Below are 24828 nucleotides of genomic sequence, written 5' to 3' on the forward strand. Positions count from 1 at the left end.
AGGCACTAGGGCATTTGCTGAGGAAAGGAAAGACATGTTTATGCCATCACAGAGCCTACAGAGTAGTGCTTACCCCACACGGAGATAAGGGCTTTGCTGGGGATAAAGTACAGGGAGCTAGGGAGATACCAGAGTCAGGCTCCCCATCTAGACTCGGGGGGTGGAGTCAGGGAAGGTGCCGGGAAGATGTGCTATTTAAGGTGAGACCAAATGTGGCAGAGCCACAGAGGAAAGTTCCATGGGCAGTTGGAACTGCACTTGTGAAGGGCGGGGGCTTGGCACCCTGGAAAGAATAGCAAGTAAACGCGTAGAGTGGGAGCAGGAGGAGGCACACAGCGCCTTGCAAGCTGTGCTGGGGAGTGTGGACATCACCGAGGGGGTAACTGGAGTCTTCAAAGAAGTTTAAGCAGGGAAGGGCTTTATTACATTTGCAGTTATCACTGATACTTAAAGCAGTTTTTCTTTTTACAGTAATAATGTATGTTGATTGTTAAAAAAAAAAGAAAGAAAAGAAAAAGGAACATGCATCAACTAAAAGAAGAAAAGCAAAATAAAACCTGTAGGGTCTTGTTGTGAAATGACTCATGAAAAGTGAGGGTGAGAGACGCGGAGACTGTACCTCGTGTCCTCAGGCAGCTGGACTCCTCCCAGTGCCTGCTCCTGCTCTCAGGAGCCGCTACCCAAACAAGCCTCCCCATCGACTTTCTCCTCCCTCGTTGGTAAACAGCAGTGGGAAATGCCGTTCGGAAGGGATCAATGTAATTGGTGTAATAGCTGAAAGCTCAATGCTGTTTTACTTACTTAGCCCTTTAGTTGAGTTGGCTGGTATTTGACAGGCTGGGGGTCCATGTTCAGGTTCAGGGGCTGGGGGAGCAATATTTGAGTTCTCCACTCAAGAACCTCAGACCCCACCTCCAGGAGTTGGTTTCCAGGTCTCAGACTCTCATGGGTGGCCCATTTAAGTCTGGAGAAGGAGGGAGGGATTGCTGGAGCTCTGGCTCAATGGGCTTTAGCCCCAACCCTCCAGTCTTGCCTCTGAGATTCCATTATGGCCTGATTTCTGGAAACTGGGCAGCTCCCATGCTTGTAAAACCAAGATCGAGCATCGACTCATTCATTTGTTCATTCTGTCATTAAATAGACATTTATTGAAGGCTTCCTGCATGCCATCTCCTACCCCATCCCCATTATGTCTAATTTCAGACTCTAATCTCCCCCAGCAAACTCCTCTAAACTCAGTACTGTGGTGAGATAGGAAGCGCGAGGTGCTTTCGTAGGAAAGAGCTAAGAGCCTGGCGGGTGCGTGGGTAGGAAGAGGATGTGGGGGGCAAGGTGTGTGCCTTTTGCAGTTGGAACCAAGAGACATCACCCAAGAGGAGGACGAAGAACCGGATTCTTATACCTTCCAAAATCTCAGTCTTCCAGTTCTCAAAGGGCTGTCTCTTCTCTAGAATTGATTCAACACTAGAAATTCTTTTTTTTTTTTTTTTCTTTTTAGGGCTGCACCTGCAGCATATGGAAGTTCCCAGGCTAGAGGTTGAATCGGAGCTGCCGCTGCCAGCCTGCACCACAGCCATAGCAATGCCAGATCTGAGCCATGTCTGTGACCTATACCACAGCTCATAGCAATGCTGGATTGTTTAATCCACTGAGTGAGGTCAGGGATTGAACCTGCATCCTCATGGATGCTAGTTGGGTTCTTAACCCACTGAGCCACAATGGGAACTGCCAACTGTGTAAACTGCTATGAGGCCCACTGGGAGGACAGCGAGGGCAGAGGCGTGGGTCTTGGTCTCCATCCTCATGGAGCTCAAATTATCTACTAAGCAAGGCAAGGTATGGATACAAATCTAAAACTGGAAGTAATAAGGGTCATAAGAGGTTCTAATAAGTTGCTATTAGATGTTGCTCTCAAGTCACTGAGGTCACTTCTGGGCAGTTTGGGTGAATCTGGAAATGTTCTGGGGAGAAGATGGCATTTGAAATGGCCCCTACCAGCTTGTTCCATCCTCCTGAAGTCAGCATCTCTAGATCTGGTATTGTTCTGAGATGTGAAGAATATCTGATTTCAGGAGTCTCACTGTGGTGCAACGGGATTGGCAGCGCCTTGGGAGCACTGGGTCGCAGGTTCGATCCCCAGCCCGGCACAGTGGATTAAGGATCTGGCATTGCCGCAGCTGCAGCTTGGATCTGACCCCTGGCCTGGGAATCCATATGCTGCAGGGCAGCCAAAAAAAAAAAAAAAAAGAATATCTGATTTCAGCTGGAGAGGAGGCCAGTGATGAATGAGGAGGAAGGAGAGAGGTGAGGAATACAGGTGTAGAGTACAGGTGTGTGAGAACCAGGGCTGCAGGCTTGGTGTACTAAGATTAGGATTTGGAGAGTTGGGGGGCAAAGGAGTTTTATATGGAAGGAGTAGCACAAGCAAAGGAGTGTAGGCATGGGGTTCCCATTGTGGCACAGTGGTTAGCGAATCCGACTAGGAACCATGAGGTTGTGGGTTCAATCTCTGGCCTCGCTCAGTGGGTTAAGGATCTGGCATTGCCATGAGTTGTGGTGTAGGTTGCAGATGTGGCTCAGACCTGGCGTTGCTGTGGCTGTGGTGTAGGCCGGCAGCTGTAGCTCCTGTTCAACCTCTAGCCTGGGAACTTCCATATGCCGCGGGAGCAGCCCCAGAAATGCTAAAAAGACCAAAAAAAAAAAAAAAAGAGAGAGTGTAGTCAGGGCCATGCGAATAGTTCAGCTAGGCTCAACCGTTGGGCGCACAAACGATAACAGGTCTCCCTTATTGAGTACCTGCTATGTACCTGGCATTATGTGAAGCATAGCACAAACTCGAGCTCATTCCATCATTAAAACAATCCTATGACATAGGTATTTTCACCCTCATTTTACAGATGAGGAAAACTCAAGAAGGTTTAGTGATTAGTTCACATTCACACGATAAATCGTGGGGTTGGGATTCGAATCTGGTTTGTCTGATGATCTAAGTGCATGTTCTCAACAAGCCTGCTGTGAGGACACTGTAGAATGGATTGAGTGGAGACTCTGGGTATCTCTAGCTGCCAAACCAAGGTGTTTGGATCTTATTCTGCAGCCAGCTGGGCACCACTGAAGTCTTTTTTTCTTTTTTTTTTTTTTGTCTTTTTGCCTTTTCTGGGGCCGCTCCTGCGGCATATGGAGGTTCCCAGGCTAGGGGTCTAATCAGAGCTGTAGCCACTGGCCTACACCAGAGCCACAGCAATGGGGGATCCGAGCCATGTCTGCAACCTACACCACAGCTCATGGCAACGCCGGATCCTTAACCCACTGAGCAAGGTCAGGGATCGAACCCGCAACCTCATGGTTCCTAGTTGGATTCGTTAACCACTGAGCTACGACGGGAACTCCACCACTGACGTCTTAAACAGTGGAGCAGTATCACAGTTTGACTTCAGGAGGATGGGTATGGCAGGCATGACCAGAAGGAACTGCAGTGTAAGAAAAACAGGCCCAGGGAGATGGGTGTGTTTGAGCCCATAGTGTCAGTTCAATGAAAGTTAAACTAAGATGTTGGGAATGGAGTGTGGGTAGAGGAGGCATTGTTCTTGGCCATCGTCATCATCTTCCTCACCGAATATTACAGGCAGACGTCTGTCTCCACTCCTTTGTTTTACACATGGCCCAGAGAGGGCAACAGACTTTCCTGGGCCACACAGGCAATTCAGTGGCTCAGGTGGGACGTGCATATAGAAACCTTGAACCCGATCCCACCACTTTTTTTTTAAGGAACAGGTGTCACCCCTTTTCTACCTTCAAGGGCAGGTGAATCTGCCCCAGGTGGGCTCTGCCCTCCTTGGAGAAACTCTCACTGAGTCTCAGCGTGAGAACCAGATCAGCCCGCTCTCCAGTCCAGACCAGCCATGCCAGCCAGAGCCAGGGACCAGGGGCATTCAGAGTGGCAGATGCTGAGGCTGCTTCTCAAGCACTTTCCCCCACCCCTGAGAGGCACTGTGGAACCAGAGTCACAGATGTTGCCTCCACGTGTGAGAAGAGTCAGCTCCAGTCTCCTCACGGTCCTGCGAGAGTGTGAGCTGGCTCACTAGCCTGTGGAGAGTTTACTACCATCCTGGCTGAGTGCCGGGGACAGGACTCAGTGCTTAAGTGCACATTCTCCCCCAGTTCGCACAGGGACACCATTTTATGGATAAACTGAGCTTGGGGATATGGAATGCTTTGTCTGCAGTTAGCTGAGGCTCAGATCCATGACTGATTGGCTCCAGGGTTCTATGTTTTTCAATAATACATTGTGTTCATTCCTTTTATTAATAGTAAGTCTCATACTTACCAGCTGCTTTTTGCTTTTCAAAACATCCTCACTTTAGTTTTGTCCTATGAAGTCTGGCATGAGAGAAGATTTTTTTTTTTTTGGTCTTTTTGCCATTTCTTGGGCCGCTCCTGCGGCATATGGAGGTTCCCAGGCTAGGGGTCGAATTGGAGCTGTAGCCGCCGGCCTACGCCAGAGCCACAGCAATGAGGGATCCGAGCTGCATCTGCAACCCACACCACAGCTCACGGCAATGCCAGATTGTTAACCCACTGAGCAAGGCCAGGGATTGAACCTGCAACCTCCTGGTTCCTAGTCGGATTCGTTAAACACTGAGCCACAACGGGAACTCCGAGAGGGAAGATTCTTGTTGGTTGGTTGTTTTTTGGCTGTACCTGCGGCATGTGGAAGTTCCCAGGCCTGGGGTCAAACTTGCACCACAGCAGCAACTTAAGCCACTGCAGTGACAATGATGGATACTTAAGCTGCTGTGCCAAGAGAACTCCAAGAGGGAAGATTCCTGTCTCCATTGGATAGAAAAGGAAACTAAAGCCCTAAAATCTCACATTCCCACCACTAGTTATTGGCATATGTAGAATTGCTAATAACACTGAAAATAATACTAATAGATTGAGACTTTATCCCATACAAGGGACGATTCTAAGAACTTTATGTGTGTTATTTTCTTTTATTCTTTTTTGGCTGCCCTGTGGCACATGGGGTTCCTGGCCAGGGTCAGATCCAAGCCTCAATTGCGACCTACACTGCAGCTGTGGCAATGCTGGATCCTTAACCCACTGTGCCGGGCTGGGGATTGAACCCACGTCCCGGTGCTCTGAAGATGCAGCTGATCCTGCTGGGCCATGGCAGGAACTCCAATGTGTGTCATTTTCTATTCGCAATAATCCTGTGATGTAGGTCTGTTATCATTCCCATTTTACAGTTAGGTAAATTAAGGCACACTGAGCTTAAAGCACTGTTCCTGACATCAAACAGCCAGTAAGTGGCAAAGCTGGGATTTGAACCCAAGATGTTAATGCCAGAGCCCAAGTTTTTAACCACTCGGCTATACTACCCAGAGCCTCTCAGGAGCTCCCAGAGTTGTACTGAGCAACAGTTTCTTGACACCTCAGTGCCACTGGATATTGCCTCTGGCTGCTGTTGTGTACCTGTGGGTTTGTAGATGCCTGCAATTGGCAGGACACATTAAAAAGGGCAAAGGACAAAAACTGCCTCAGGTCCAGCGGTCTGCTAGGGCTCCTGCCTTGTTCCTGGTTTGACCCTTGGATTTGACCCAGTGTCTGCTCTTCGCTCAAGTCCGCTGCTGGCACACTCCCCAGATGCTGACTTTGGCTTCCTTAGCTCCTTACGCCTTCTCTGTGCCTTCAGCCTCTCCCAAGTCACTGCCACGCCTGGTAATCCTCACTTGGCGCTCACACAGTCAGAGCTACACTTGTCGTAAGGAACTCTAGAGACTTTGGACCCGTGGAGTTCAGCCTCTTCATGTGTCTTTAAGGGGGCACTAAAACCCAGCGTGAGTTCAGTAATTACATAAAAATGCCAATGGTAGCTACTTTTATTGGGTGTCTAACCTTTGCTAGAACTTTATATGCATCGTATCTCTAAACTTTTCAGCAACATAGCACACTGGGTGTTATACTCATTCTACAGGGGAGGAATCTAAAATTCAGAGAGGTTAAACAGAGGCCAGGTGTCTTGCCCAAAGTCCCATAGCTAGTATGGGCTAGAGTAGGAATATGAATCCAAGCCTGTGTGGCTCCCAGTTTCACATTCTTTTGACAATTGTATGCTGCCTCTAGATTTACTTTTTTTTTTTTTTAAACAAAAACAAAAAGTTCCTAGATGAGTAGGTAAAAGAAACAAAATAGACATACTATATATATATATATATACTCCGACCTCATTGAGCCCATGAGACAGGCTAGCTCATGCATATCCTTATGGTCAGTATAGGTGGAGAGGTTTGGATTGTGATGCTACACGGAGGTGGATTTGTAACTGGGTGCCTAAGGGTGTAAATGGAAGGGTAGATTAACACCTGGAAAGAGGACAGCGTTGGCAATGCAGGGCATAGAAGTGAGACATGCCACCAGCAAACTTGGAAACACGGGAAATAAGGTTGATCTCTCAGAGTTAAGCTAACAGCAGAGATAAACATGCAGCAGAGAAATCTGGCAAGGCTCAGCAGCCACCACAATGATCCATTTGCCATATGTCATCTCAGTGATTAGAACAGGTCTGTGCCTGTAAGTTAATAAGTGGAACCCTAACTGTATTGGGTCTTGTTTTGAGAACCGTTTTATAAGCCTATCAGAGACGTTCATTTAGTTGTCCAAGAAAGGGCGGTTTGAGGAGCAGGAATTTGGCAGTTGGCGATCTAGCATCGTCTGGGAGATGGGGTCACACCGCTTGAGGGAACGGCAGCTTTTTTGTAGACAGGGTTTCTGAGTGGCGAGGTGAGGACAAACCTTTTTCTGGCCTGGATGAGATCTTCCTCAAGACTGTCCAGATTTTTTCTCTTTAATTCAGTATGTCAAAAGCAACCTTTGATTGGCTTTCCTGGGATCCAGAGACTGGCAAGGGAGTGCTTTTATGGAGGACCCAAGCATTGCTCTTTCTGGAATGGAAAGCCCCATCATGAGTTAAAACAACTCGGCATCTTATTTACCCATTTACCCACTTTAGTCTTTTGTAGGTTTGACTGTCACTACTCAGCCTTGCTGAGTCTGATCTGATGGAGAGCCAGCTTTGGGCTGGCCATAACTTCACAGCTGTGATGTCTCTTTGGTGTGTCTTGGAGAGAGTCATTCAGCAGATGATACTAAGACAAGAATACCTCTAACCCTGTTTTCTGCCGGTAACAGACTCTAAAAGGCCTGTGAGCGCCCTCTCCTTGACTTTCTCTCAGTCTTCCGTTTACCAAGACCTTATAGGGTGTTGCGCTATGTTTATCTGGCTGACACTTAATAGATTTTCTCTTAGATTTCCCCAAACCCAGAGTATAAGCAGTGACCTAGCATTGGTCGTGGGGACAGACTGACAGCGTAACGGAAAAAGCAACAACAAACAAGGATCTCATCCACAGTAGTAACTTGCCCCCATGATGCCTAGGAATAAGCCTAACAAGAAATATATGACTTATGTGTGTGTTTGCGTATAAAAATATGTATGTATGACTCTGAAACTTTACTGAACAGCATAAAGGAATACCTATATAAATGGAGAGACATACCACATTTACATAATTGTTAACATGTAAGTTCTTCCAAAATTAATCTATAAACTCAATGCAGTTCCAGTCAAAACTTGAAACTATTTTTATAGGCCTCAACAAGCTGATTCCACAGTTCATTTGGAAGAGAAAACGGGCTAGAAATGTCAAGAAAACCTTATAAAAGAAGAACAACAGAGGACGCTATCAGACATAGACATACAATGGTAAGCCATAGTAATTAAAATAGTGTGGCACTGGTGCAGAAGCAGACAAACAGCAATGGGACAATGAGCTGGGACCAGAAATAGACCTAGATAGGTATGGGGATTTAGTTTATGAGAAAGATAGCATTTCTAATCAGTGGAGAAATAAGAGCTACTTAAGAATAATCCTGGAAAAATTACTATTTAATCAGAGGAAAAAATTAAACCATCACCAAATACTTTGTAAGAAACTAAATTCCAGATGTATTAAGGAGGCACATGTTAAAAAAAAGCAAACAATATCAGAGTTCCCATCGTGGTGCAGCGGAAACGAATCTGAGCAGGAACCATGAGATTGCAGGTTTAATCTCTGGCCTCACTCAGTGGCTTAAGGATCCGGCATTGCCGTGAGCTGTGGTGTAGGTCGAATGTGTGACTCGGGTCTGGCGTTGCTGTGGCTGTGGTGTAGGCCAGCAGCTGTAGTAGCTCCGATTAGACCCCTCGCCTGGGAACCTCCATATGCCACGGGTGGGGCCCTGAAAAGACAAAAACAAACAACCAATATTATTCAAACTGCCTACTATGCAAAAAACAAAACAAAAAAACCCATATATTTATTTAAATTCACCAGAAATCTGGAGTGAAAATTTTAAGTGATAGTAAAGTACCATTAAAAAAAAAAAAAAAAAACCCTCGGAGTTCCCGTCGTGGCGCAGTGGTTAACGAATCAGACTAGGAACCAGGAGGTTGCAGGTTTGATCCCTGGCCTTGCCCAGTTGGTTAAGGATCCGGCATTGCGGTGAGCTGTGGTGTAGGTCACAGATGCGGCTCAGATCCTGAGTTGCTGTGGCTCTGGCGTAGGCCGGCAGCGGCAGCTCCGATTAGACCCCTAGAATGGGAACCTCCTTATGCTGTGGGAGCGGCTTAAGAAAAGGCAAAAAGACTTAAAAACAAACAAACAAAAAACAAAAAAACAAAAAAACCCTCTTGGGGGAGTTCCTGTTGTGGCTCATTAGGTGAAGAACCTGACTAGTATCTATGAGGATGCAGGTTCAATCCCAGCCTCACTCAGTGGGTTAAGGATCCGGCGGTGCCGTAAGCTGCGGTGTAGGTTGCAGACATGGCGTGGATCCCGAGTTGCCGTGGCTGTGGTCTAGGCTGGAAGCTATAGCTCTGAATCGACCCCTAGCCTGAGAACTTCTATATGTTGCAGGTGTGGCCCTAAAAAGCAAAAAGTGACAACAAAGAAAATTGGTAAATTTAGAATGCTTGATAATATCTTCCGTTGGCAAGGAGAAAGAAATGAGTATCATTATGGGGACAGTAACTTATTGACACTTCTTTGGAAGTGAGTTGGGCACTAATATTTGTGAAAATAATTTAAAAAGCACATGTCCTTTGATAAAGTAATTCCTTTCCTGTGATATATCTCAAGGAAACATGCAGTCATGTACAGGACTATTCACTGTGGCACTGTTTGTAATAGTGAAAAGCCGCATAAACCTGCAGGTCCATCGGGAGAAGAGTGGTTAAACACCACAAAACGAAGGCAGGTCCAGACCACGGAATTTTACAGGCAGGCCGTAAAGTCTGGACCTATTGATTAAAATCATTTCATCATATATCAAATGTAATAATAATAAACCACTTATTATGTTTCCAAACTTGGAGGTGTGTAGACTGTGAAGAATGAGGTATTAATGATGTGGAGAGATTCCAAGACATGGTGAAGTGAATGAAGGAAATTGTATGGCACAGTCGTAATTGTACAAAGATGTGTAATGGGCATAAATGGATGTAGAGTCAAGGGAGAGAGACCAGTAGGACGTGCACTCAATTGTTTATCTGCAGTGGTCAACTTGGGATGGGACGAGGGAAGAGGGTGAGGTGGGGACATTCCTGTGTCTGTCTCTCCTCCTTTTTACTGGATTTACTATAAAAGCTTGTTTTCATCTATACTCCTATACTCTAAAAGAAGGCCCAGAGTTTTGCTGTCTGTAAGCACAGGGTCAGTCACCATTGTGACCTGTTACCTAAAGTGAAATGTCTTTGAGGAGGTGTGTGTAGAAATGATTTTAAGGTTCTGACAAGGGGTCCAGGGCTGCCTTGGGGAGGCAGGTTGAGGACAAGGCCAAGGTACTGAGATTCCTGGCCTCTGCCCCACTCCATCCAGAAGAGCCCATTTTCAAAAATCAGTTTGTTGAAGTGCTCTGTAAGATTCAGCTTCAGAATGGAACGTGGGGGCAGGGGCGGGGGGTGGCTACTGTTAAAGACAATGCTTTGAAGGCCATCACGGCAGAGTAAGGATGGACATGGCCCCACTTCCCTCTGCTCTGAGCACTGCTGGAGGCCAGAGTTCATTTCTTGGCCTTTCAGCTCCAGATGGAAATTGATGTGCTGGCTGTACTCTGAGAGCCCCGTGGTAGGAGAAGGGACTGAGAACCGGAGAGAGTGGTGAGGCAGCCAGGTGTGAGGAGGGAGTAGAAGGACCAACCTCAGACCAACCCCAGTTACCCGAGGGCTCTCAGGTGCCTGGATTGGTTCTCTGTGACCCCAAGACCAGAATGAAGGTGTGGGCTGATGGAGATGTCAGAGGTGTCCCAAGAGGAAATGGGCTGCCTTGGGAGGTAGACGGGGTCCCCAGCTTCGGAAGTGCGCAAGCACAAGTGACTTGGCCACGATATTTGTGGCAGAGATTCTGACAGCAGATGGTGGTTTGGCTAAGAGAATCTCTAAGGTTAATTCTCTCCACAGCTCGTGACTGAACTCCTATGGTTCAGGCAATGTGTTGGGCTCTGGAAATACCGGGATGATTGAGGGAGACAGGGTCCCACTGTTAATAAAAAAGCAAGCAGAACAACAAACTGACAGGCAAACTTTCACTTTTTAGATATTACTCCCAGGGTAACAGAACATGATGTGACAGTGACTGGAAGCGGGGGCACTTTTAGATAGGGAGTTGGGGAAGAACTGTCTAAATATCTGAGGCCGACATCTGAGCTGAGACCTGAAGGAGGAAAAGGAGCCATTCAGGCAAAGATCTTCCTGGGCAGAGAGAACAGAACATAGTAAGAGCGTTGAGGAGCTCTTGCAGGAGATGGCTGTGATCTGATTGAATGATCCTTCATCTGTGGTGGGAAGTGGTAGAGGACAGAGGAGGGGAGGCCAGTTAGGTCATTTAAGTTAAGTAGGAGAGAGATGGTGCCAAGTTTAACTAGAGTTGACAGCAGCAGAGTTGGAAAGAAGTAGATGGATTTGAGCTTTATCCTCTATGATGCAAAATCAATTCATCAATCAACCGATTGCAACTCATTCAATCATTTGCTTCAGTTCAGTCAATCGATCCCAGAAGTAGGCTGGCATTGTGAAGTGACTGCTTCCTAAATGATGTGTTAACTTTTATAGTTGGACAGAAGGGGCATTTAATCTCCTTACATGGTAGCTGTTTTCATATATCCTGAGGTCTCATTTGCAAATATCCATGGGGATGGATAGCCAAGGTCTTCTCGTGATACTAGTTCTGAGTGAATTGCACAAATCCCGCCTGTTAGGAGAACAGGATTGTAGGAAACTAGGATGAGGTCCTGTCTCCCCTTGACCCTGCCATTCCCATGGCTCTGTACCCTCTCCTCTCGCACCAAACTCAATAGATGGACGGGGCCAAGAGCATGGTCCCAGGACTCGGGCCGCCTGGGGATAATAGCTGGTGATGTTGTTTATTGGCTGGAAAAAATTGGGTGAATTAAGCCTCTCTGAGGTTCAACTTCCTCATCTATAAAATGGGATTGCTATATTCGAGGAAATAATCCTTTTAATTTGCTAACCATAGATGCCTGGTTTTTAGAAAAGTGCTCAATAAATGCTAACACCAACTCATCTTCTCTTCACAGTAGGGCTTTCGGAAGGAATTGGCTTCCCACTGTCTTTGCTTCCTTTTGCCTTTTGTCTTCTTTGCGCCCCTGAATTGCATTCCCTGTTTCATACATGCACATCTTCTCCCATCCCCCACTGCCAAATCCACTGGATGCGATTCTCTTTTCTTACTTGACTTCTCTCCCCTTTTACCACTGTTGAACACACACCAGTTTTTAAAAACCCCCTCCTCTCCGGGTCATTCCCCAGTGCCATTCTCGTTTGGAGGACGTGAACATGGAGAGTATGATGATCAGATTTCTACTCTAGAGAGATTACTCAAAATCACCCAGCAGTATTTTCACAGTACCTGGCACATAACACCTATCCAGTAAGCGTGGCTTAATATTGCCCTTGGTTGCTATTATTCTCTGTGTTCCATGGCATCTTGTACATGCCTCTGTAAGCTCGCTCATCACACTGCGGTGTTATCTTTGGTTTCCTTGTTCACCTTCTCCAATAGACTCCCTGAAAGTAGAGACCTATTGTTCACTGACGTCTGGTTCCTGTTTACTTCTGGGGACATGGAGGATTATACTTGGCTTCAGGTAGGGCTGGGTGACTTATTTGGATCGTGAAGAGTGAGCAGCAGTGGTATATGTCACTTCTGGGTGCAAAGCATTTACTTGCCAGCATGCAACCCTTCAGTGGCTGCTTCCTTGCACAGCAAGTGTGAGCTCGTGTGTTGACATGGAAATGCAAGGCTCAGCCACCCTGTGGAGGACGGTCGTCCTGGAGAGCCCCCAGATCTATAGCAGACTTGAGATGAATACATCACTCTTCGTTGTTGGGTTTTTGTTTTTGTCTTGTTGTTTATGGCTGCATATGGAAGTTCTCAGGCTAGGGGTCGAATCAGAGCTGTAGCTACCAGCCTACACCACAGCCACAGCAACATTGGCTCTGAGCCGTGTCTGCGACCCACACCACAGCTCACAGCAATGCTGGATCCTTTACCCACTGAACAGGGCCAGGGATTGAACCCACGTCCTCATGGATACTAGCCAGGTTCATTATTGCTGAGCCACAAGCCGAACTCCAGTCTTTGTTATTTTAAGACAGAGATTTTGGGGTTGTTTGTTGCTATGGGAGAGACTGTTCTTTTTTTTTTTCTTTTTTTTTTGTCTTTTTGCTATTTCTTTGGGCCGCTCCCGCGGCATATGGAGGTTCCCAGGCTAGGGGTCGAATCGGAGCTGTAGCCACTGGCCTACGCCAGAGCCACAGCAACGCAGGATCCGAGCCGCGTCTGCAACCTACACCACAGCTCACAGCAACGCCGGATCGTGAACCCACTGAGCAAGGGCAGGGACCGAACCCGCAACCTCATGGTTCCTAGTCGGATTTGTTAACCACTGCGCCACGACGGGAACTCCGAGACTGTTCTAATGAGTAAAACTGATCCCTAGAGCTTATATGACACCATATTTAGCACATTCAGCATGGGACCTTAAAACTGGAGGAGAAAACAATACATGAGTAAACAGAGAACAGAAGAAAACAACCAGAAATGCATTTCCTTGTGCTTATGTTGGAGTCCTTGACTGAGGAGTTCAGTAGTTAATAATCCTTTACATTTCAGTAGCGTTCACAAAGGGCTCTTGTCCTATTTCTTGCGTAATCCCACACGCCATTCTTAGAGTCAAATGCCAGGGGAGAACTGAGCCTCACCGGTATGAAATTGTGGCAGAGCTAGAACTCAAATCCTGCTGTCTTAATTCCTGGTTCAGGGCTCTGTCCATTGCCCCCTAATACCTACCAATAAGGCCAAATGTGTGGACTGTAGTTGGATAGGCTGTCGCCAATTGCCAGGGGTCCTGGCCACAGTGTGTCTGTCTTGATGCCAGCCTAACCCTGTTCCTACTTCTGCCTTCGTCTTGCTGCATAGACTCAAGAGAGAATCTGTGCAAAGGTCAGATGAAGCCCAGTCAGCCTCAGCCTTCCCCTCACTGGGATTGGATAGAGAGAGACCCCTGCTGCTTTGCTGGTGTCCTTCTCTGCTCTCAGGTCTGCTAACTCCGGCGACTAAAGCCAGGCTCCAGGAGGCAGACAGTCAGGCCTGGGGACTCCAGCTCTTTATAGAGCTGCTCTGCACTCTTGCTGTCCTTGGAGAACAAACACAGCCTGGGAAGTTTCTGACACTGGGATAATGTCCATATTATCATGGACCCAGGGTACATGACTAGCTCTTTGCATGGCTGGTGGGGCAGAGCTCTGGGCCAGAAGTCTGAGGGCCTGGGCTTGTCTGCTCAATTAAGTTCCCTTTCAGTTCTAACTTCCTTATGACGAAAAGAAATAAGCAAGGGCTGGGTAATCCCAAATATCCAGGAATTAAATGTTTATATTTGACTTAGGAGGTCATGGACTTTGGGGTGATAGGGATCCGAGTTCAGATCCCACTTCTGCCACTGATGAGCTCTATGTCTTTATGCAAGTGACCTAACCTTTCTGAGCCTCAGTTTACTTATCTATAAAATGGGGATCCAGGTCCTGCCTCATGGGGATTGCTGTGAGGTCTAAGTGAAATGATATCCACAGAAGTGCACCGCATACTGCCTGGAACACAGTAGCACTGAACATGTGGTTGTTGCTCTTGTTGCTGTATTAATACAGTCCAGTCTTGCTCTCTAAGCATATTCTGGGGGACAAGGAAAGAGGCTTGAATGAGAAAAGTGGTCCTGTGGTAGGATCTAGGGCTGAAAGAAGTGGAGGCGGAGGGGAACTCTTAGCCACTGCTAAAAGCACTGGACTTGGGTTTCTGTCACACCCCTTCCATGCTGTGTGACCTTGCTCAAGGGATGTTACCACTCTAGCCATCAGATTCCCTCTCAGTAAAACAAAGGCTGACAAGACAACTTCTTAGAGTTTTTTTCCATCTCTAAGATTTGAGATCTCCCCCCAATCGTCTGTAATATAAATTAAACATATATAGATAATTAAGAACCCAGTGGAAAAAAAGTCACAGTATGATGGAATGTGGACGCTGGAAAATGACAACCCCCACTGTGGATTAACTTTAGTTAATGAGAAAACTGTGGCAGCTGTGGACCACTTCCGAAGAAGCAGTCATCACACATGTTCCACTCCACCCCTGGAAGCCACCTCCCTGGGCTGCCCTGGTTGGTTATCTCCATCTCCATTCTTTGCTATTTGCTCCTCAGGCTGAGCCTGCCGTGATGTGAAGTTGGATTTCCCCTTTTGATAACGCTTAGGCTGTTGCTTAAGTGGGCTTGATGGAGGTTTAGGGGCCCTCAGTTTCCTGAGTCTGTGTTCTTTGATGTTCTGGCAGTTATGAGAATTGGGTCTTAATCCCTGCTCAGCCACTAACTTATTCAGGGACGCGATGTCTCCAAAACTCAGTTTCCTCAGCTGTAAAGGGGGACACGGTGTCCGCCAGGTCTCCTTCATAGAGCGGTTGTCGGAGCAAGTATTTAGTGAAGGAATCAAGGGAGAGAGCGAGTGTGAAAATGTGTTGAAAATTATGAGTGGCATTTCGTAACACTAATTGACACACACGGCGTGTGTGTACTCTGTCAGACACTGCGCTCAGCACTTCTTTCTCTCCTGATCCTCACAACTGGTCACAAGGTGGATGCTGTTGGTCTCCCACGTGAGGGGCTGACTTAGACAGGTGACTTGTCCAAGGCTACGGAGCTGAGCCTCAGATTTTGTCTGGGTACATGGAAGACTGTGTTCTAATAGCTACACTGTGTTTGTAGAAAGCACAGTGCAGCAGGAGTGAAGTCTGGAAAGGTAGGCAGGAGACACTGGGGAGGAGGAAACTAAGGCTCAGAGAAGTCTGGGGATTGCTTAAGATCACACAGCTCATCTGGAAGCCTCGGGGCCTCGGGGCCCAGAGTCTCCATCACCACCACCACCTCCATCATCGTCATCACTGAGAACATTTAGAGCACACACAAAATATTTGCTGTGATACACAACTTCCTACCCATAATGTCCACCCCTAATAACTTGACGAGGTTAAAAAAAAACCCGTTTACGTGGTGAAGTCATGTGTTAATCACCGCGGGGATTTTATAGACAGGGAAGCATACTGACTCCTTAGGTATCGTGAGTGAACCCAGGTCTACGCGATTTCAGAGCCTTGGCTTTCAACCACCACACAAAATAAAGGCAAACTGTTGTTTCTTTAGTGATCTGTATCAAGGAAATAGGTCTCTGTGTGACCTTTATAGGGAAACAGGTGTGAGTGGTGTTGGAGTGCAGATATGTACACCTGCCTTCAAATTGCCAAATTCTTCACATAACGGGGTGGTCCCTGACTTGGTTTGAAAAGCATGTACCATTTCAGAAGAGAAGTAGAAGTGTCAACGCTCCACACGTAAAGACTATGACTACTGCAGACGTCAGTGCACTTCTGATTTGGGAGGGAGGGGAAGAAAAGCAGACGTGTTCGTTATGAACTCCAAGACATCCATTCACAGAGGGGAAGGACTTGGCTTTTGGACCAGGAGGCCCCGTGAAAAGCAGCCATGCTTGTTCCTAGTTGACAGGTGGAACCATCTCTTTGCGGAGATAAGAGGTTTGTTAGTTTTGGGGAATTTGATCAGTTCCCTTTGGATATGGGCAGGGTCGGCTTGATCGTATGAAGACAGACCCCTTTGCAAAAGGATAGATTTTGGACTGTTTTCCCCATGATGTACAGAGCTCAGGGATTTTTTGCCAGTCTGGGACTCTTAAGATTAAATCTAATCTCCATAAATGTTTAGGACCAATAGACAGCAGACAATATATCTGATCTGGCTTGTTTATTTTAAAAAAATACTGAGTACCTGTTATTGACTCACTGTGCTAGCTGCTGAGGTGACCACAGGAAATTCGACACGATTCCAGCCCCCAAAGAACTGACGTGATGTTGAGGGGAGGGACACAGAAGCAGACTGTTGGAGTGTAGGCGCTGGTCATAAGTGCCCTTATGGGAATTGTAGCTTGTGTCATGAGAATGGGTAGAACAGACCCATCCTGGCCTTAGGTCAAGCACACGCATGAACTCATGTGTACACAGGTGTTGGATTGTGAAGGCTTCCTATGGAGGTAATTCTAAGCAGAGAGTTAAAAGAGCATAGGGGATGGCAAGACAAAGGAGGCTGGAGTGGGTGCTTTGGGAGAGGGCTCAGCAGCACCAATGGAAGGCTGTAAACCAAAGGGAGAGCACCCCACCCCCCACCATGTGGAGGACACTGGGCAACTTGATTTATCCAGGATGGGAAGTGAGAGGGAAGAGATGAAGCCCAGCAGAATCAAAAGGGCCTTCTAAGCTTAATGCTGAAAGGAAGGGGAGCCGGGAGGCCATGTTAAATCAGGGGACTGGTCTGGTGAGGTCTGTATCTTTGAAAGACCACTGTGTGAGAAAGAATGGATTGGAGGGGGCAAGATGGAAGTCAGGGGATGCTTTGCAGTAATGTGAGTCACAGCAGAAGCCCGGACTAGACTAGGGACAGGTGGATGTCTGGGGATGGGTGGTTTAGGGGATTTCAGGGAATTAACATCTATAGCACTTGGTGATTGCTGGCTGCTTCTCACTCTGCTCATAAAGAGATGATTTTAGGCTGCCTTTAATTATTTTCTCATGAGCTAAACCAAGTATGATTGATTTTTTTGTTTGTTTTCAAGGATTGAGGAAAAAACTGTGCAGCGGCATTACATTTATTTATCATTGCTAAAGTAATATATACTCATTGCAGAAATTAGAAAAATAAAGAAATACTGATATGAAATCATCCATAAATCTCCAATCCAGGGATGATTACTATCAACATTTTGGCATTTTTCCTTCTAGTCTTTTTTTCTAGTGTAATTGACTTATTTTAAATGTTTCACAGCGGGAATTTTTAAATACCAAAGCAGAGAGAAGAATGAACCCTGTATACGCATTTCTGCTTCTGTACCCATCTTCTGCTATTCCACAGCTGAATTTTAAACTTACAAGCAGGTCTTCACATTTTTTTTTTTTTTAAATATAGCCTGTTGATAGAATTTCGTTTTTGTGATCCCGAGTGTTTAGCATGTCCTAGTCCTACTAGGTCATTGGCCATTTTCAGGTATATGTCTTCACCCAAAACATTGAATAGCACAGTAAAAATGTCCATATCTCTGAAGACCTAAAAAACAAAACAAAACAAAACAAAAAAAAACAAAACACACCAGACTTTCCACCTCCTTGGGGGAGACCAATGCAGAGGGTAAATATTTCACCGGGAAAGATATCCCGAGCAAGAAGCAGCAGCTTGTGTTTTGACTCACTCACCATAGTTGTCTCAGCAATGGAACCAAAGCTGTTGATGAAAATGTTGCAGCTCACATTCACTGGGGGACCTGCCAATCAAGAGAGATTCCTGCTTAGCTCTAAGACCATAAAGAAACCCGCAGGATTGGGCCTGTTCCTGGGACACTGACTCCAGGGATGGGTCCCCCTTGGTGGAGGAAACCCCCTACTTGCTTTCCACCCCACCCCCGAGCAGCTGGGACTCTCGGCCACATCGGATGCCAGAATCCCTGGTCCCCAAGTGAGCACCAGGTACAGAACACCAGAGGCCAGGCTGAGATGTACTTTCATTAACACTAGATGAGTCATCATCCTGCCATATGGTTGAAATCCCTTCCCCAAACCCCATTGCTGGCTTCTAATTTGTGGCTGAAGTGTATTTACAGCTACAACATTTGGAGGCCATCTTGGGAATTGCAAGGAACCGCAAGCTCCTTGCATTGAACTTATGAACCAAGAATCATTGTCTGAAAGGGCGTTGATGGGAATTACCAGCCGAGGAATCCAGAGGGACCCTCAAGGGAAGTCCATATGTTCTTTCTTGAAAACTTTCCAGGCAAGCTTTTTGAATCCTATTGCAAATGGTAGGAACGAAGTGGAGGAATATTTGCTCTTTGAAATCTCATTGCTAGAGTGACCTCTAACTGAAGCCCCATCTCTTTGTTTTATATGCTATTAATTATAGCAGTTACCATTTACTGAGCAAGGTTTGCTGTTGTGCTGAAAGTGTTGGTAACATTATCTCATTCGATCTTCTGAACAACTCCATGAGCAGACATGGTCATTCGCTCCATTTTATAGACAAGGAAACGGGTATAGAGAGGCTATTTGTCCATGGCCACACGGCTAGTAGATGATCAAGCTTGAGTTCAGACTGATCTAGTTCCCAGGCTATGGTCTTAATGACTGTACTTGTTGGAAAGAGGTTCAGAGAGAGGAAGGGGCATGCCCAAGTTCGCACAGTGGCAAAATCCAGGATTTGAAGCATGGTGTTTCCACACGAGCTGAGAAAGAGGGCCAGCGTAAAATAACCAGGGAGGAACATGAGACCATGGGAAAGGGTAATATAAGCAGTAGCCCGTCCAGGTGTGAAAGAGGTTCTGAAGAGCAAGGCATTAGGGAACACCTCATGGAGGCGATGACCTTGAGCTGACCTTGAATGTGGGTAAGACTTGGATAATAGGTCATAGTCCTTCATATGAAGATTGTGACATGCCATTTGTGACTCTTTTCAGGTCCACTTTCTTGTTGATCCCCATGAGGTCCTGAGGTAGACAGGGCCAAGTGACTGTCCCAGCTTTATAATGGAGCACAGAGAATTTTAGTAACTCACCTGGGCTGATGTATCCAGGTGGTGGAGCCAGGATGGGAACCTAAGTTTTCTGATATCTCCTCCTCTCTTGTCCCTCTTGAAAATGTAGCCCAAGTATTTCATCCAAACTCAGCGAAGATTTCCTTCTCTTCATCAAGTTGGGTGTGTGGAAAGTGACTCAGTCCTGTTATGAGAAGCCAGGCTTTCCTTCCAGGGCTTGCCAGGGTCCTTGGGTTTTGACACAGCCTGGCACTCACTGGCTGTTTTCCCTGTGGCCCGTCGTTTCTCTTTTCTGGGTCACAATTTCCTCATCCACTTGGGAGAGTAGCACTTGATCTGGGCAGTCATTCTCAGCTCCCTGGGTTTGGAATTCCCTTATGGAAGCTACCCATTTGAATCATGAGGTTATAGGATTTCAGGACTGGGAGGTTTCCTAAAGGTCACCTAATCAATTGCTTCCCAAACTGATGAGCCTGCAGGACTGTCTCCAGTAGAATCGCCTAGGGAAATTATCCAACTAGAGATTCCTTGGCACAACCCCTGAACCAGGGAATCCAAATCTGTGGGGATTAGTCCAGCGTCAATCACTCAACGAGTGATCTGGGTGATTCTAAAGCATAACCAGTTTTAGGAACCACTGCTACCCGTTCCAGACTGAGTGCGTCATCACTTCCAGCAGTGGGGAACTCATTTCATCTCAAGTAGCCCTTTCCCGTGGTTGGATAGCTCTGCCTGCCAAAACATGTTTCCTTATGCTGAGTGGAAATCTGCCACCTTGGTCACTTTCTTCCAGACAAAGGCCCATAAGGTTTTTTTCCTCTCATTTAGACTCAGATCCAGGTTTTTTTTTTTCCATTGAGTCTCATACCATTAAGACGCCCCAAAGAATTACTGCCTGCACCTTGCAATGATGTGCACAGAGTTCCCGGCCAGGCCCTGTAAGTGTCTGGTGCTGTGACTCTTGTATAAATGAGATCCTGATTTATGTGTGTGAGAGGGCGCCAGCCAAAGGGACCCCATGGGGAGGTGTGGTTCATTGAAATAAATCTGAAATTAAATTATCCTTGAGAAAATTACAATCTGGCTGCCTTTGGCAGCAGGATAATGTATATATTTCATTAAATATTAAAGTTTAATTTTGCTTTTGTGTATATGTTTGCATTGGGCCATGCCCCTGATCCTGGGAGCCATTAGGATACACAGCATCTTAGCAAAGACACAGAATATCAAAGCTGGCAGGGCCTGGTCCTACTGGGTCCTTTTATACATGCAGAAGCAGAGGCCCAGATACATCAGGTGATGTACTCTGGGTCACAGATAGCAGATGAGTAGTCGGAGGGCTAAAACCCATTTTTTGAGCCCTTTACTTCAGTGCTTGCTTGCTTGCTTTCTTTCCTTCCTTCTTTCCTTCCTTCTTTCCTTCCTTCCTTCCTTCCTTCCTTCCTTCCTTCCTTCCTCCCTTCCTTCCTTCCTTCCTTTGCTTTTTTAGGGCTGCACCTGTGGCATATGGATGTTCCCAGGTTAGAGGTCGAATTGGAACTGCGGCTGCAGGCCTAAGCCACAGCCACAGCAATGCAGGATCTGAGCCACATTTGTGACATACACCATAGCTCATGGCAATGCTGGATCCTTAACCCACTGAAGGAGGCCAGGGATTGAACCCACATTCTCATGGATACTAGTTGGGCTTGTTACTGCTGAGCCACGATGGGAACTCCTTACTTCAGTGCTTTGATTTGCATTGCCCCTGTGTTCTGCAGACCGTGCCTGCTCTTCCCAGGACCCCCACCTTCAAGAGAGTCAGAAGCAGACAAAATTTCTGGTGCCTGAAGGCACCTGCTGAGTGATCAATCACTCTGTGCAGTTTTCAAACAAGGCAGACTTCTTCCTGTTGTGTTGCGGTCCCAGGGGCCTACTCTGCCTGGTCTTTTCAGGAGCTCTGAGGTTTGTAGGGGGTTTGGGGGAGTCTTGTGTGTGCCCGGGTGGAAGTGTGAAAGGTGCCGTGGAGCTCAGGGCCACAGGGTCCCCTGCTGCCCATGTTCCAGCCCTCAACACAAGGGACAGAGAGAAATCTTGCTTCCCATCTCCTTGGGTGGGGTTCCAAGAAGGTGCACCTTGCTCAGCACCCATGTCGGAGGGGGTTGTAGAGGGTTAGAGGTAGTGCAGGGTGGGGAGAGGCTGAAGGGATGACCAAGTCCTGTATATTTTGGGCCCAAGTGTGTGGAATAAGATTTTCAGAGTGGGGAGGGGAAGGACCCCAATTCAATGGTTTTATAGCCTGGGTGAAATTTCATTTCTTAAAAATGCCCACTGGTAAGTAAGTAAGTAAATAAATAAATGACTCATGAAATAAGCTAATAAATCACTAGCATTCAACAGAGAGCTGAGTCAGAGAGGCTGGCTGGGTTAAAGTCCCCCATCTTGGCATCAGGACTTGGGAAAGTCACTTCACTGATCTACCTAGTTTATTCGTGGGGTGGTTCGTTCATTCATTCATGATGGGATTACTGAGGGCCCTCTTTGTGTCAGGTACAGAGTAAGTGCGAAGGAGGACTGACACATGAACCCTGGATGCACCCACATTCAACAAAGGAGCCCCTCCTTTCTCAAGAGAGCAAGACCAAGGCTCTTCCACTCAGGCTGGAGTTTGGAGAGAGCCCACCAGGGGGCGCAGTGGGCCAGAATTCCTGAAAACGGAGCCGGGCAGAGGATGAGACCTGGTGGTCAGTTCTCTATGTGTTTGCTTGGGCCAGCGGTGTTTCTAAAAGATGTGCTTTTGCAGCCAACTTGGAAGGTTGCACACAGACCCCCAGAGCTAAGCCTTATCTTGGAATGCTCGCTACCCAGGGCTTGTGTGCCTGCCTGGCAGCCCTTGGAGGAGCCTGTGCATTCTGTTGTTCTTTGCTCATCCCCATCCTGCTTCAATTGTGTGCCATACCCACCCGGCCCCTCTGGGAGTTTGAGATTGCGGTCCTGGTGAAGGGCTTGGGTGCCAACACACCTGTCCTCGAGGGAAGAAAGGTTATGCTAAAGATCCTGGGATGTAATGGCCTCAGGAGCAAGGTGCAAAAGCACCTTGAAGTGAACAGCAGTGAGAGGGGGGCCCCATCAACCTCAGTGCATTTCGCAGACTGTTTTCTGTTTGCAGAGCGCTCTAAGAAGGGGACTTGGAGAATGGGGGCTGGGTGAGCCAATATTAGGAAGCTGTTGCCAGCTGTCACATCCCTTGTTTGGACTTGGACTTGAGCCAAAAGGGAGAGGAGGAAGGGCGTCTGGAATCAAAAATTGATTAGGAGCTTGGCTGTGGGTCTTTGAAATAAGGTTTTTGCAGGGATGCTGGAAAGAAAGTCAGAGTATGCAGGATCCCAAGAAAGTCCTTAGGCCTGCAACTGCAGAAGCCCGCCCAGCTCGTAGAGGTGGTTACAACCGCCCAAAGCATCAGTGGACAAAGGGAACTGGTCCCCTCTTGTTATAAGACATCAAGATGTTACAGGACTGTGAGCGGAAAGAAACTTCTCACATCAGTTATGGTTTGTAAATTGGCTACCCACAGGGCATATTTGGCTCACAAATATGTTTTATTTGAATTTACATGTTTTAGGGATCAAGAAGTATCTCTGAAATCGTGCTATCTGGCTTTCCTGGGAATTCTGAAGGATCTGGCAACATGGGGCCCACATTCTGGAGGGTAATTACGGGCTGGGGCTAAGGAAGGGCTGCCCACTCCCCAGGGGCCTGCTCCTCTCTCTGCAGTCTTTACCACTCCTTGTTGCATTACTGGACATTTGAAATTGTGCCTCTGATCAGGCTAGAGGTCAGAATGACTTATTCATCGAGGGGAAGCTTTCAGCAGATGAATTTTAGTTGGAAGCTTCTCATCTGAGTCAAATAAAAGTGGTGCTGCTTTATTTGGGGGAGAAGCAAGGGTGGGCTTGCTCATCCTGTCCTCTGTCTCTCCCCTTTGGGATGCAGGATAGAAGCCCTAGGACTTCATGAAGTATCGTTTAAAGCCATAGTGGTAGCCAACTCCATCTCTGCAGAGATGAGGAGACTGAGGCCCAGAAAGCCAGCAAACAGGTTTAATTCACTTATGGACTCCGGCAACCAGGGTTGCTGTTGGCTTGGGCTCTCCGAGGCTTTATTTGGTCTTGGTGAATTGACTAACAGTGTCTGCCTCCGATAGAGGGAAGTCACGGAATTCATAGCCTGTATTTCCCATCTGGATACAATTCCACACCGCTCGCTTCCACAGTCTAGGGAACAGATCCCAGGGGCTCTGGAAGGCAAGTTTATCTACCTTTAAAATTGGGCCTGATCCTGGCATCGTATCCAGAGGTTCTTCCCATTAGCTTATCCAGGAAGTCCGAGGGTGACATAGGCTTGGATGCGGAGCGGGCAGCTTCAGCCTCCTTAGAAGCAGCAAGGCTAAAGAAGGAGAGAGAAAGCAGAGGGTTAATGATGGCCCTTTCTCATGCTGTCATCAGATCCCAGCCTTGCTCAGCCTCTGTTGCTTGCCCAGCCCTAAGGACCACTAGAGTGTTCTTATCCTGAGAATAGGTGATATGGGTCCTTAATGAGGTAAGGGTCAGGCTGCCTTGTTTACCCAGCCCAAGTATCAGCCAGTGTGTGACCCAGGCCGGCAGTCGAGTGTCTGATGGATTCTGAGAAGTTTTTGCCTCTTTTAAAGTTCATCTCTAAGGTTTTGAACAATCACACTCGGCTCCTGGTTTCCCTGGGAGGGGAAATTGAAGGGTTAGCCTTCCTCTAGGCCCAGCCCTGTTTTGGGTGACTGTACTCTCATAGGCCCATGGAACCTTAGAGATCAAATAGTCCAGTCTTGCTCCAAAGGTTCTCTTCAGAATCAATTACTATTTTTTTTTTTAAGATGGCAAAGTCAGATGCATTTGGGAACACAAATTTAATCAGGTGCTTCTACTTCATTTGTTCTCAGAACCTGCAACAAACCTAAATGCCTACACTTAAGGGATTATCTCATACATTTTCTTTTTCTTTCTTTATTTTTTTGCTTTGCTTGTTTTAGGGCCACACCCACAGCATATGGAAGTTCCCAGGCTAGGGGTAGAATTGAAGCTACAGCTGCCAGCCTACCCCACAGCCACAGCAAAGCGGGACCTGAGCTGCATCTGCAACCTACGCCACAGCTCACAGCAACGCTGGATCCTTCACTCAGTGAGCGAGGCCAGGGATGGAGCCCCCATCCTCATGGATCCTAGTGGGGTTTGTTAACTGCTGAGCTGTGACGGTAACTTCCTCATGCATTTTCAAAAATACTTGCTTGGGAAAATGGAAGCATGGCCAGGAACTAACAAAGGTCCCAGAGTACCTCTGTGGCCGCTTCCCTCAGTGTATCAAGGGGTGGGGGTTTGGAATCAGACTGCGGGGAATGCTTCACATTGCTTCTGTCGCCAATCCCCCCCCCCCGCCCCCACTAACAAAGTAGTTCTGGGTGTTCATTTGTACTGTGGTATGAATTACTGATGTCTGAGAGCACTGGCCCTTCTCTGCCACAATCTCAAAGGCATGCAGATTTCTAGAACAGTTCAGGTTGGAAGCTTAAGG

At 47.1% G+C, this 24828-nt stretch overlaps 1 protein-coding gene across 2 annotated transcripts in view; it reads right to left on the reverse strand.

Moving 5' to 3' along the window:
- The window catches only part of GLRA1 (glycine receptor alpha 1), an 89215-nt gene that overhangs the window by 26574 nt on the left and 37813 nt on the right, over positions 1-24828 (reverse strand). For both annotated transcript variants that reach the window (XM_047772122.1, XM_047772038.1), the window contains exons 2-3: positions 23546-23673; positions 17919-17986 (exon numbers count right to left, since the gene is read on the reverse strand). In XM_047772122.1, coding sequence (XP_047628078.1) covers positions 17919-17986; positions 23546-23673 — 196 coding nt within the window. The remainder of the gene's footprint in view (positions 1-17918; positions 17987-23545; positions 23674-24828) is intronic.

The sequence above is a fragment of the Phacochoerus africanus genome, chromosome 1 (assembly GCF_016906955.1).
Source record: "Phacochoerus africanus isolate WHEZ1 chromosome 1, ROS_Pafr_v1, whole genome shotgun sequence".
NCBI lineage: Eukaryota > Metazoa > Chordata > Mammalia > Artiodactyla > Suidae > Phacochoerus > Phacochoerus africanus.